Source organism: Numenius arquata, unplaced genomic scaffold (genome assembly GCF_964106895.1).
Source record: "Numenius arquata unplaced genomic scaffold, bNumArq3.hap1.1 HAP1_SCAFFOLD_665, whole genome shotgun sequence".
NCBI lineage: Eukaryota > Metazoa > Chordata > Aves > Charadriiformes > Scolopacidae > Numenius > Numenius arquata.
In genome coordinates, this window is record NW_027414833.1 from 25,158 (window position 1) to 39,412 (window position 14,255).

General features: G+C 45.4%; 1 protein-coding gene across 1 annotated transcript in view; it reads left to right on the top strand.

Annotated features, from left to right (window-relative positions):
* The window catches only part of ELL (elongation factor for RNA polymerase II), a 55,508-nt gene that overhangs the window by 17,623 nt on the left and 23,630 nt on the right, over positions 1–14,255 (top strand). The window contains exon 2 of the mRNA XM_074167341.1: positions 9,154–9,201. Coding sequence (XP_074023442.1) covers positions 9,154–9,201 — 48 coding nt within the window. The remainder of the gene's footprint in view (positions 1–9,153; positions 9,202–14,255) is intronic.

Here is a 14,255-nt window from a genome sequence, read left to right on the forward strand (position 1 = left end):
CTTAAAATGAACTAGATTATACCAGTATCCGTCCCTGGTGCTTGTTCTCCTCTTGCGGTGTCTCTCTGCAGTGACCTGTCCCCGTACGGGTGAGCCCCTCTCTGCAGACAGGTAGGTTTGACTCTTCACTGTCCTCTGGAGGTCCCAGGTCCATCATCTGCAAAAACAAAGCTTGCATCTTCTTTGGAGACAGACCCCTGCATCCTCGCAGCATCTCTTGCAGCCACTTCAGATGGTGCATTTATTCCTATTTATTACAGAACAATTCTGTATCCGTCTCGGGGCTCTGGAGAAAGAGTCACTGGGTTACAGCATTAACATTGCTGAAAAAATTGAGAAATAAGGATCGCAAGAAGTCGTTTGGTGGTTCCTGCTCTTGGGAAGGAGTTGGTCCGATGGACGTGCTGGTCCGTTTGCTGTAGCCAGGTTCTCCTACAGCCAACCAAGGTCACCTGCTCTGCAGTGATCCCAGTAAACTCGATACTAAGTGACAATACTTTAATTATTTCTCTAAGGTATTGAGCCTCCTTCTAATTTTCTTCCTGAAAGGCATTGCCTAAATTGCATATACGCGTAGCTTCCCTTTCTAATGGAAAACTACTGTGCCTTGTGCCGGCCAAACATCTTGGCTTAATGATCCCAAGTGATGTGTGGTTTGTGCTGGGGTTTTTCAGCGGGTTGGAGCTCCCTCACCAAGGGTACCTTTCCCAGGATTTGTGGTCGGTGCTAAAGATGATCAGAGTATCGGGCTTCGTGTCGGAGGCATCTGTTCTTTGGGAGTTCAAAGGTTTATTTTTGCAAATACGGGATCAGTAGAAACACAGTTTGGTTCCGCGCTGGGAAGAAAAGGCTCTTTTGAAGCACGTCTGGAAAGATTTACTCGAAGTTACCGAGTTGAAACTCAAAAATTTCACTGGGCTTGAGCATAAAACTTTAAACTACCCTGTATGTAAAACACCAGTGGGGAGAGCTTTGTTTGAACTGTTTGCTTGTGCTCTGGGGGGTTTTAAACAAGACCCACCGCGGGGCTCTGTACTCGGGGCTAATGAAGGGGGACGATGGGTTTGAAAAGCTGGGTAGCCATACGGGAAAAAATAGTGGCCAGGTACCGTGTGCTACAGCCCATCACCATGGGGCTGGCAAGTGTCAGCTCCCTCGGGGCTACCCAGGGGTGTTTGGGTCCACTTTGGCTCCCCGTGGGGTATTTCTCACTCTCTCTCTCTCCCTTTGCCTTCCCCTCATTCCTCTTTAAAGAAAGTTTTCTGGCATCTGCTGGGGGGAGCAGGGAGGTGTGTAATAAAACCCATTGCGTTTTATTCAGGAAGATCTTTTTAACCTGGATTAGGGGAGCTCAGAGGATCCAGGCATGCGAGAGGACCCGGGCTCCCCGGCTGGCTCAGCTCTCGTGCCTGTGGGGTGACATCTTGATGACAGTGGAGTTTAATTGCTCTCGGCTTTGCTGATACAAGCTATTGTCCATTTAGGGACTGAGTTTCTGCTTTACGTTGCGGGCACAAAGCATTTCAATTAGGCTACCCTCTTTTTTTTTTTTTCTTTTTTTTTTTTTTTAAACGTAATCCTGTGTCTTACTCTCTAAACTTTCTCAAAGGCAGTGCTTTTCTGTGTCCTTGATGCTCAGGTTGAGTACTGATGTAAAATTTTGTATCCCTAACGATGCTTCCTTAATAAGGAGTCATGAATGTTGAAATTCTCCAACTCAGCCACAGTTTCACTAATATCGAGGGGTTTTTTTGACATTTTTAATAAAACTTGTTTTCTATCTTATAGGGGCACTCTTGGGTTTTGACCCTGGAAAGTTAAACTACTGAGGAAGTGATGTTTGTGCTGCAGTAGCCCACTTAAAATTATGCAATTTTAAATAAGGAAGCCAGTATGTATTTTGCAGTTTAGCAATTAAATTTTTTAAATGTGCAGCTTAGCGCTTTGGCTGACATAAAAGCTCTTTATCATTTTATTGCTGCTCACACCGCGTTATGGCTAGGACTTGTAGGTGCTTTAATATTGCAGTGATAATATGCATCCATTAATGCATAGTAAGAAAATGATAGATTATAATAAATACAAACTACAGTTTGCGGAGTAATTGGTAAGTCTCCGGCTCCTAAATCTGCATCAAAAGCACCTTTTTAGAAAAATTATTTGCGTTGAAAGCTTGGGTGCTTCCTTCTGCCCCAAACAAGTATTTCTTTTCAATGTTGGGGAGGGGGAAATGGGGTAGAAGAGTGGGGAACTGGGCCCAGCGGAGGGATGTGGTCTCATCGTTCGACAACGTTTCGCTCATCAAAGTAAAAATCGGGGTAATCTCAGCGAGGAGGAGCGAGAAAGCGTGCGTGTTGGATAATTTGGGGCTCACAGCCCCAGGAGCACCCGTCACCCCGCAGTGTACAGGGAGGTTTGGAAGGATGCAGGGACACCCCCAGAAGCATCCCCACGGCCGTGTTTGTCACCTCGGCGGCTGCCCATTGTCACCGTGGCCGCTGGCACCTCTCTTTCAGTAGAAAACTAAACTTTGGCTTCAACGGTTGTGGATTTACGTGGAATTTTCACGACTTTCCCTGAGAATGCTGCATTTGAACAGCAAAACGAACAGCTCATCTCCGAGGCGCGTGTAGTATAAAGAGGTCTGGAAGGCTTTGTAGTTTAGGTCAACAAAAATTATATAGGATTTATAATTTTCAAGTCTTGGAAGACTCGATCCCATCCGCAGTCTCTTGGTGCCCTCAACTTCAAATGAGATCGTTGGGGAGCCCTTAAATTGCTGATGGAAATTGTGTTGCAGGGAGAGACGGGATTTTAATTCCGTAAGTAATAGCCATGACATAAAAAAAGAATATTCAGGAGGGTTTTTACTGCTGTGTTTCTGGTAGGGAGGGTAAATATAAGCCTTGAAAAAGTGGAATGTCTTGGGAGAAGCCTTTTGTCTCTCCCTGCTCCGCAGCCCCGCTCTCCTGGGCCGGCTTCGGCTAATTGACTGCCGGGAAACTTCACGCGGAGTCGCTTGAAGTTGTTGTGGGTATATTCAGAGGTATTTCTTTCCCCTGGGATTTATAGAGCTTGCTGCTAATGAACTTGGGGACTCGGAGGTGTCTCTTACGAGTCTGTCACAGCGAGACGCTGGATGTGTTCGCTTTCGGTTTGGTCCCTCTTTTACTTTCTACTGCGTGTTTAAAACCAAAATGTAAGTGGGAATCTAAATCGTGAAGTTCCGTTCAGGTCTGCGGGACACCTTTTCTCGAGCATCCAGGTCTGCTTGAACCGAGAATCCTCCTGGATTTGGGATCTGACCTCTTTTTTTTTACTGGTTTTTTTTTTTGGTTTTTTTTTTTTTTAATCTTTTTTTCATCCTCTGCCCAGTTGTGCTGAGAAGCCGGAGGAAGTAGCGGAGGGCGCATGCCTATATTTGGACTATGCTGCGTGGGCAAAAGAAACATAAACTAGTCATAACCAAAGGATTAAAGAGGAACTTCGATGAGTTTGGGGTATTTAGCAAGTCTGAAATGTATGAATTTTAATTTTCTGTTTCTTTCTTATTTTTGTGACTGGCTTCTGAGGCGCTTTACCTGGCTGGAATTGCACGTGGCAGCTCAAAACGCCCTGTTAACGCATGATTTTATAGTTTCTCTGTATATTTATTGGTATTCTTCCTACTAATTTTAAATGTTTGCCAGAAGCTTTAAATTCTGAAAATAATTCCCATGTTCCAACATAAATAAGGGTAAGCTTTCATTTGCTCTGTTTGCTCGGCATTTGTGACTCTTAACATTCAAGAGAACAGACAAATAACACCGATACTAAGTAAAGGCAAATATTTTCCGTATAACACTGCCTCCAGTATAAATTCCAGTAAATGCACAACAGAACTTCTCGAAACAACATATTCTTTAATTATCTGTATTTCCCTGAAGAAACGGGGGAGGTTTCCAGCTGGTTACTTGACCCCTGAGGATTTTAAATGTCCTTTCTGGTCCTGGAGAGGAATATCCCATCCAGCTTTTCCACTGAATGTTTTTAAAACCTGATGCCAGCTTTAATCAAGTGCTATATAATGAAGTATTTTAGTATATATCACCTTATATTTCATATGTAATGAAGTCTTTTAGTATATATCACTTTATATTTGATATAATAAAGTATTTTATTAGTTTTAGATCCAATTTTTGTGCATTTTATTGACACTTCCTAGTTCCTCCCAGGCTTTACTCGAGCTTCCGCGTGCTGGATCTGGAGTGTTTAAGGGCAAGGAGCATTTGGGCATTGCCACCGCCTCGGAGAGCTTTCAGAGCACGTATTAAGGGTTACTGGCTTTCCCCTGGCCCAGGGAAGAGGATGAAGATGAGGATAATGCCATGCTAATAAAAAACAAATGTTTTGTGGGAGCTTTGGGGATGAGTTTTGGGGTTTTTAGTTTAATCTCATGACTTCTGAAATAACCTTATGGTATCTGGAGGGACAGTCTGGCAAAAAGCACGTGGGTCTGTGGGGTTTGATTCCTGTTGGTGTCCCGGGGAAGAGCTTTAGTGTTTGCAAACTTGCAGCTTTGTTTCTCCACAGTGCCTAAAGAATGCAGCAGGGAAGGCAGCGAACTGGGCACAGAAGCGTGGAAATGCTCCTTCCAGATAGAAAATAATTGAATTTTTATGGAGTAAAATGCTGTATTGTCACCCAACATAACCCAGCGGAGGGCCAGGAAAATGCTCAGAGGGATGGAGCACCTCTCCTATGAAGACAGGCTGAGAGAGTTGGGGTTGTTCAGCCTGGAGAGGAGAAGGCTCTGGGGAGACCCTATAGCAGCCTTCCAATACCTAATGGGGCTGCAGGAGAGATGGGGAGGGACTCCTGATCGGGGAGGGACTCCTGATCGGGGAGGGACTCCTGATCGGGGAGGGGAGCCATAGGACAAGGGGGAAGGGTTTGACACTGAAAGAGGGGAGATTGAGATGAGATGTGGGGAAGGAATTCTTTGCTGTGAGGGTGGTGAGAGCCTGGCCCAGGTTGCCCAGAGAAGCTGTGGCTGCCCCATCCCTGGAGGGGTTCAAGGCCAGGTTGGAGGGGGCTTGGAGCAACCTGGTGTGGTGGGAGGTGTCCCTGCCCAGGGCAGGGGGATTGGAACTTGATGATCTTTAAGGTCCCTTCCAACTCTAATCATTCTCTGATTCTATGGTATCTGAGGTCTATCCAGGCTTCTTTTGCAGGTGTGTTTGCAGGTTGGGTGGATGCGATGAAGCCGGCAATGAAAGTTGGGGTAGATCTCAAAGAAGTACTGCCATGCGTTTGCAGTTTGGATATTCCTTTGGAAGTTTTTCCTACGGAGTGTTGGGGCACGGGTGAGTCCGACTGCAGGAAGGACTCTCTGGTTTGTTAAAACAGTTCATTTTCTCTTACGGTCAGATGGGAGGAAGTCTGACGCATTTTCTTAAAGATCCATTGTAGCAATTAGCAAACAGCGAAGCCGTGGTAATGATTTGCCAACCTTTGGGTCCTGCGTCAGGAAACCTTTTGTTGAAACAATAGCGAGTGGGAGCAGAGAAGTAATTCATGCGTCGGGAGGTGTGTTTGAAGGGGCTCTGCTCGCTCTTGGTGGAAATTTGTAACTCTTGCCAGGTAGTGGCTTGTTCTCCGGTCCCACAGGTCCCAGCAATGGAGCTCATTCACGCTTGGACCTCTCCAGCAGCACCATCACCGCTCTGGATGAGTGTTAACTCTTCAGCCTGGAGAAGAGAAGGCTCCGGGGAGACCTTCAAGCCCCTTCCCGTCCCTAAAGGGGCTCCAGGAAAGCTGGGGAGGGACTCTTGATGAGGGAGGGGAGCCATAGGAGGAGGGGGAAGGGTTTGACACTGAAAGAGGGGAGATTGAGCTGAGATGTGGGGAAGAACTTCTTTGCTGTGAGGGTGGTGAGAGCCTGGTCCAGGTTGCCCAGAGAAGCTGTGGCTGCCCCATCCCTGGAGGGGTTCAAAACCAGGTTGGAGGGGGCTTGGGGCAACCTGATCTGGTGGGAGGTGTCCCTGCCCAGGGCAGGGGGGTTGGAACTTGATGATCTTTAAGGTCCCTTCCAACCCGAACCATTCTATGATTCGAACTGCAGAGGTGAAGGTCTGTGCCTGGCAGTAGAAAACCTGTTGAACTGACACGTGGCTGCTTTAAAACACTTAATCTGTTGTTTTCTTGCTTAGATTTTTGTCTTTATCTTAATCATCATCCAGTAGCTCTTCCTAAATACAGTGAGTTTCATGGAAAGCTGGAATTTTTTAGCTGGGAGTTGCTCAGGCTGTGCTGGTGCCCCTTGCTGGGACAGATCTGTCTTGTTTTGCCTCTTAATTAAACACAAAGGTGAGGTTTCATCAGCATCCTTGATGTACCAAACTTTGCTGAGCCCTGTAGGCTGGTGTGCTCCAGAGAGGGCAGACCCTCGCAACAGGACCACGGTCCTGCCCCAGGGCCGCAGAGGTGACTTCGTTAATTAGAAGGAAAGACAGAAAGAGGAAAAGACCTTGTTCCCGCTAAAGGTGGGTGGGACGGCATTTCTAGGAAACTGTAACGAAGGAAGTTCAGTGTCTTGGCGTTACTAAGGAAGAAGAATTAGGGGACTCGTTTGAGGAGGATGGGCATTTTGGAAACGGTAGCAAGAACTCAGTAAAATTGGGGTTTGTCCATACAAGAACACTCAGGAAAGTTAATCCAAACGAACTGAAAATTGAGGTATGGTTTTAATTTGGTTTGGCTTAATTCATCTGCCTGCTTTTACTCTGAACGAAGGTGCCCATGCAGGGATTTAATTTCATCTAATAAAAGTACTTAAATTCGTATCCTTAATTAGGTTAGGGTGTGCGTGTGTGTTTTCTTCTTCCCTGAGCCTTCTCAAGCGACCCGTGACCACGGAGCTGGGCAGCAGCAGAAGGGATGTGACACCAGTGCAGGGATGATGTTGCCGAGAAGCCAAGAGGGGAATGTGGATGGTGCGATGACCCTCCAGTATCCAGCTTTTCCCTTCTGTGGAGTGTAACAGGGAGCTATAACACCGATATTCCTACGTGGCAGATCACAAAACCCCACAGCCCCTCAGCACACACAGCTCAGGAGCCTAGAAATACTGGATTTGGGGGGGGGGGATTGAGGAAATAAGGCTGAAATCTGCCATTTAACTCGCATGAACACTCATTTTTAAGTTTGAGATTACGCGTTTAACTTCAGACCATTTTGTATGTAGATTAGGGAAATTTATAAGTTCTGTAATTAAAGCTTGTCCTGATTTGTGTAACAGTGCTTTCGTATTGTTCCTGCCTCGTTATTCTACTTACGTGCTTCATGTTACCTTTTTATTCCACTTAAGTAATTTTCCAGATTTAATTGCAGAACTTCGCAAATCCATAATTAGCTTGGACAAGATCCGGGTTCAGGGGTTTGGGTTTGGTTGGTTTTGTGTTTTTTTTTTTTTTTTAATCCAGATTTATTTTTTTTTGAAATGTTTCAAACGCTTGTTTGCTCGTGTACGTCCGTATGGATTTCTGGCCGCGTCGCGGGGTACATGCTGACACCGGGAAGGAAAAGCTGGCGGGGTCTGTGGATGAACAGCGCGCTGTGGTATGCGGTGGCGTGGCACTCAAGGAATTCGGTGATCTCTGTACGTCGAAGCAAGATGTTGTTTATTGTTTCTTTATAAAGGTTGTTTCGGGTCTATAAAACTTGGCCGGGCGACACGGAGGGAGCGCTGTCAGCTTCAGGCGTATTCCTGCTTTACTCACCCTCATAAATATCCCGTAACGATTTAGGGTGTGATGTGGATCCGTCAAATCGCATTGGATGGGCTCTTAAAAGGCTCTGAAAGTGTATCTTGGTGTGAGCTTATTCATCTGGGCTGGAAGGAGATTTTCTTCCTAGTGAATTTATATTTTATTTTATTTTGTTAATGTCAGCGTATGGTGGCTGAGATTCTTCACTCCTGGGCTGAAAGCGTTCGGAAAGGTTTTATGAGAGATGATAAACTTTAATGGGCTTTCAAGCCGTTAACTCTTTTGCTGCTAAATGTAAATATCTTGTTTGTGTAACCCTGGGGAGGTGGAGGTGGTCGTTATAACGCCGGGAGATGACTATGGTGAAAAAAGGACAATACAAACGCACCGTTTGGCCTTCTGTCTCTTAAATTCTTCGTGGTGGTTTTTCCATTGAAATGGAAAAATTCTATCCCCTGGAAGGCATCACACCGGGATCTCGCACCCTTCCACCCCGTGGGACACAACTCCCGCGCTGCAGGAGGGGGTCTCTTAGTGCGTCTTGGGATGTTTTGAGTGACTCCAGGAAAGAAAACTAATGCAGCCACAATTCTCCTGAAATTTAAGAAATAAAAACTCGGCGTGGCTTGGATTGCACGTGTTGTTTCTCTCCCTGTAATCGAAACCTCAGGTAAGAGGTTCGAATGCCAAAGCTTTTGTGATCTTTGTAAAATCACAGCCAGGCGAAAAGTGCAGTCCCGGTGCAAAAATTCGTGCTGTAAAGCTCAGTGGTGGTTCTGCCTTGAGCAGGTTTTGGGGGTTTTGGAGCTCTCAGGAGTGCGACTCCTTGAAATGTAGGGAAATTAGTAGAGAGGAAGAGGCCGATTGTTGAAATGGGCACCGTAACAACAGTATTTTGCAATGAGGTTGCAGTTTGCTGTTCCAGTGAATTGCCAGCTTTCTGTTGGAAAAAATTCACTTAGCACGTTCTCAGACTTAAAACTGTCATAACTTTTTCCCCTCAAATATCCAGTGTTTAACTCAAAACTGAACATAAGCACTGACGATCCGCAGCAAAGCTGTTCCGTGCCTGAAAATGTGGTTTCGGGATGGGGAAGGAGCGAAGCGTGGCCCATCTGGGCACCATCTCGGAGGTTTTCTTTTTCTGAAGTAAAGGTTAATGACCTTCGAGAGGGAAGTTTTTTAAACCACCGGCGACGTTACAGTTTTATCCCTTTCCTAGGTACGAATCGCAATTTCAGGAGGTTTTGTATTTTCTCACTTGGAATTCTGTGTATTTCACCCTTTAAAAAAAAAAGGTATAGGTGAAGAGTCAAGTCGAGTATTTTTTTGGCAATGAATATTGGAGCTTTAAATTTCTTGAAGGTAACCTCTTTTTTTTTTTCACTTTTTTGGTTTTTTTTAGGATGCTGTTACATCGAAACCAGTAATCCAGTTTCAAGGAAGCCAAGGGGTAAGTTTGCCTGTGGGTTGCTTCGGAAAGTTCTTCTCTGGCTAATACAGTTACCGTGTTCCGTGTGTCTGTCCGGTGCCCGTTCAGGGGGATGCTCTGATTTCAGACAGCGGGAGGTGTGAACTGCAGGGAAAAGACTCTTTGCTCCTCGATCGCGTGGATATTATCTCTCTCGAAAAAACTTTTTCCCCCTCTTCGTTTTCTACCCTCGCTAAATCCATAGAGATGGAAAAGTGCTGCCGGTGTTGCTGGGGGTGAAATTTAGTTTTCTAAAGCCAGGCTGCTGGGAAGGAGGAGGGAATGGAAGGTTCAGTGATGGCAGCGGGTGCAGCCATCCATGGAAATCCGTGTCCCCAGGAAACACCGCTCCCGGTAAACTCAGTGCAAGACTTCATGGGCACAAATTATTGACGGTAGCGGCGCTCGGAGGCTGCTATGACTTTACCGAAGCTTTATTTAAGATGATATCTAAACGACTGTGCCGCTTCTGTGAGTATCAAAAGGGTTTTTATATTTAGGAGTTTTATTTCTTTAACTTCTGTTCCGATGACTGAACCCTTCCAGGGTATTTATAGACGCTTGAAACCGTCTGTCGTGTCGGTTACTGACGACGCTGAGATTTAATTGGCAGTGTTTCTGGTAAAGTAACGCAACTCTTCAGCAAACTTAAAAATACCATTTATATACCTTTTAGCTACAAAAAAAAGTGTGTGTTTATTTGGTGCTCTGCATAAGGAAGGGGAATTTAATATCCTTTTTTCAAGAATCTGAACTGAGCTGTAAATAACTTCTTGATATTTTTTTTGTGGTGGCACAATGAAACTTTCAAAAATGCTTGAATTAAGTAGGCATTAAAGTCTAGCACCCTCCTCCCTGCCCATATTTTAACCCTGTGATATTAGTCTCACCAGGTCCATAGCACTCCAACGAAACGTAGCAGGAAAGACATGATTGTTATCATAAGTTAAGAAGAAAAACACGAAACCTTTTGGTCCTGGGAAATAAAGAAAGGAGCAATTTCCAGGTTTTTTTAACTTTGTTTACAATTACGCTTCCCAGAAGGCTCAGCATGAAAGCGTAGATAAAAATCTGCAACTGAAGTTTGGCAAAATTAGAAGCGAGCGGCAAGGAAAACTTTGAAAGGTGGATGATTTGTTGCCATTAGATGAGCAAACAGCTTTGCATGGAATAAAAGAAGCTACAAAGGCTGCAAACGCTTTTCCCCGTCCCTTTGTAGAGCACCTTGAGAGGATCCGCACCTAACTTTTCCTGTAAAGCTGCTTAAGTTCTAGAAGTGCCTCTTCTCTTAATCTTCCTCCTCGAAGGAAATGCAGCAAAATGAATCAGAACGGCTTAAAATGCTCCACCGCCCTCAGCTGCCCCGCGCTCCCTGAGGTGGGTTTCACAGGGGTGCGAAACTCAGGCGTTTTCAGAAAGAAAACCTATTACAAAATGGTGCAGTTCCTTATAATCATTTTTAAAATACCTATTCTACAGCTGTGCAGGTCCTTATAATAATTGAAAATATTTTTGAACGGTGCAGTTCCTTTTAAAAATTAAAAATATTTTAAAATTACGCAGCTCCTTATCATAATTAAAAATAAATATTTCGTGCACTTAATTAATATTTGAGCCCCAAACTTCCAGAGAGGGGTTTTTGGTGATGGAGCTGCCAATCACCTGTAATTTCGGCCCGGGAAGGGAGCGAGGCAGCGGGGCTGGGTGCGATGATGCCATCGAGCCCCACGCAGTGGGAGGAGGAGGATGTTGACAGCCCAGAGCTGACCTCCACGCGCCTGGTTTTCAGCTGTTTAATTAATTGCACTGTCGAGTAAAGGCCAAAGGTAGAGCTTTGAAGAAAGCGAGACCCGATTCAATTGGGGCAGATAGAAAGAGTTCTTTGTCCTTTTATTATTATGATTATTATTTTTTTTTTTTAGTGGGTATGACAGGAAGCTGGCAGCTGCGTAACCGTCTGGTTTTAAGTGTAGTACCCGAATATGTCCCCGTTGTGCCCTGCTTTAAGGAATTGATGGTAGGACCTTAAATACTTCCTAGTGAGCCTCCTGTCGATTGGACTGAAAAGAGTAATTTCAGTAATTTAACAAGCTCTGAAATCTAGATGATGACACAAAAATGTGTTTATTTTTGGAATACGCTTTCTCCCACTATACCTTAATTCTCCAATTCGTTGCCTTCCTATTTTGCTTCCAAATCCATGTCGCTTCGGAGATTCCCTGTTAACTTTTGAGGGCAGTAGGTTTTGTGCGGAGCGCAAATGTCGGAGAGTGATTTAAAGCGGTGTCCAGTGATATGAGATTTTAATAGTTTGACTTTTCTGGGTAAATACCCCTCTCACAAGAAGGAAAAACTTCAAAGGACTTGATGATTGTGGGAGGCAGGACATAAAATACGAGTTTAAAACAAACTGCTGCTTCCTGAATTTAATTCTCCGGAAACCTCCTGACCTGTTGAATCTCATTATTGGTGGGGTTTTTAAATTACTGTGTCAAGGTCTTTTTTTTTTTTTTTTTTTTTTTTTTTTTTTTTTTACCTATTCCCAGCCTTAGTTTAACGAGTGCTGTCAAGGCTACTCTCAGCTTTTAATATGCAGAAAACAGCTTTCATGTTTAATATTCTAATTAACCAGCGAAGGGAATTGGCCAGGAATAAAACACAGGGGTCAGCAGGGTGGCAGCTCTGTCGCCAGGTGCCAAAAGGAGGATTTTGATGGTTCTAACCCAAAATAAAACAGGTGTTTCAGTGACGGGGACGAAACCTCCTGCGTGGACCCTGGTCTGGATCGAATCTCACCAGAGCTTTTATAAACTGCAGCCTGTAAATGATCTTAGCCTTGGGATGCGTTTCTCTATGGCAATGTTAGTCTTGTTATTTACTTTTTCAACGCAATAATCTGTGTAATAATCAGAATTTCGGTGGCAATAACCAGGTCGTAATTAGCAGAGTGTTGCTCTGCTTTGAGATGCTGAAGTGGGACTGTGGGATGTTGCTTTAGAGCAGCACCCGCTTGTTAGTTGTTCATCATGAACTGGATTTTCTTGGGTAGTTTTGTCAATTTATATAGAGTTTGGAGCCTTCTGCCTCTTCCAACGTGCGTGTAAATTAGAATTTAAGAGCTTGAGTACCAGCGCGTTACAAACGGTGGTAGGTTGGAGTTTGTAACTTTACAAGAAAGGCTGAAAATGCTTCTATTTCGGTAAAAGCACGTACAGAATTCGAGCTTAGGTTGGGTCAAATTTGCAGGTGCTTACTGGGGGGAGAAGAACTGAACTGGTGAGGGAAAAAAAAAACCAAACCCTTCAGGTGCCAACTTACACGTGTGTTCCTGCAGCTTTCTTAAACGTGACTTAAAAGGAACAAAACGCCTTAACTTTTACGTGATTGGAAAATGTGACGTTTCCCCCTGTTTCTTGGGATGAACGTGTGGTGGTATTAATAGGGGAAGGTGAAATTGCCGTTCAGAAGGAGCCGTACACAGATGAGTATTACTTGAAAGAGGGAAAAAAAAAAAAAAAAAACCCCACAAAACCAGAAGTCACATCTGTAGGGAGCTATTTTTAAGTGTCTATGGTTACTGCTGTAATACTCGGCACCAAAATTAGGGCTGCCTCAAAGCAGTTACCATGCTGATTTGGTGGCTTGAGAAACCTTCTGTTTCAGCTAAAAATAATTCCTAGATAACGGCCGGTTTGCATATGCTACACTTTTCAGTACTGGAACGAGCACCATTTAACGCTGAAGTGTCTCTCTGGTTCCCTTCTCCTTTTGTGTCCTTTGAAGAAGCTGCAGAAACTCCAAAAATCCCAAAATCGGGGCTCTTGGAGCAGCTGGTTTTTTTGTTTTTTGTTTTTTTTTTTTTTTAACAGTGGTAAATGATGAGCTGGAAGTAAGTTATTTTAGGATGTGAAAATATATATATATGTATAAAAAAATATTTGGTTACATCCTCCAGGTTTTATTTTCCAAGCCCGCGCAGGGAGCCCAATGGCCCCGGGGCCGTTTACCTTCTCGCCCCGTTCCCAGCGAATTGACGGTGCCAGCTGTAAAATACCCTCCATCTCCTGTTTACATAACTGCCGCTTTGTGCATGTTCTCAGCCGGCCTGTAAAGCAGAAGAGAATTTTATTCCCTCTGGAGGGGTGGGGGCAGAGGGTGCCGGGACAGATTAAGGGCTCAAGGCTGCGGCGCACGTTTGGCAGATGGAGATAACGGGGCTCGGCCGCCGCCGGGGGGGTCAGCGCTTGCCCGAATGGCCACCAGATCTCCTCCCGAGTATTTTTAGATCCCCATCCTGGGATTCTGCGGGGGAGAAGCGCCGGGTTGCAGGGAAGCCACGATGGTTCTCAGACGGGCAAAGTTGCCAACAGGCTGGACACCCAGCCTTGTCTCCCAGCATTGGGATGCCAGTTGGACCCCACCAGTCACCAGGATGCAGCTCGCCCCAGGCCCTCCCTGGGAAGCTGAAGGAGGATCTCGGACCCTTGGAGAGACACACAATGTCTCCATTGCCTTCTGCAGATGTCCTACCTCAACCCAGCTCTTAACACTGCCCAGAGCAGGGACTAAGGTGGACTTCTGGCCATGTAGAAGCTCCCATTCTACCTGCATCACTGTTTCCATCTCTCTGGACCAGGTCAATAACATCACAAAGAAAGGCTTGAGGCTAAATTATTGGTTTGCTCCAGCCCAGCTCCCAGGACCCATTTCTATCCCTGGTCGACAGCTCATCTCAAGAGGTCCAGCTACCGATTGCCACAGGGGATGTTCCTGATCCTCCCCCACTCAGCAGAGATCTGGCATCATCTCCCAAACCCAGGCGAAGAGGGTTTTGTGCCCTCTCTCACTAACTCATCCTTCTGTATCCCTCGAGTCTCTCGCTGGACGTTCTGAAGAAGGGAGGTCTGTTTTTGAGGGCTGGCCGGAGGATAGAGCTGGTCTTCACGGAGGGTACATGGAAAACTGCGCTGGCTCGGCTCGACGAAGGGTCACGGCGGCGTTTCTGCCGCTTCTGAGAACATCCCTGTGGTTCAGCA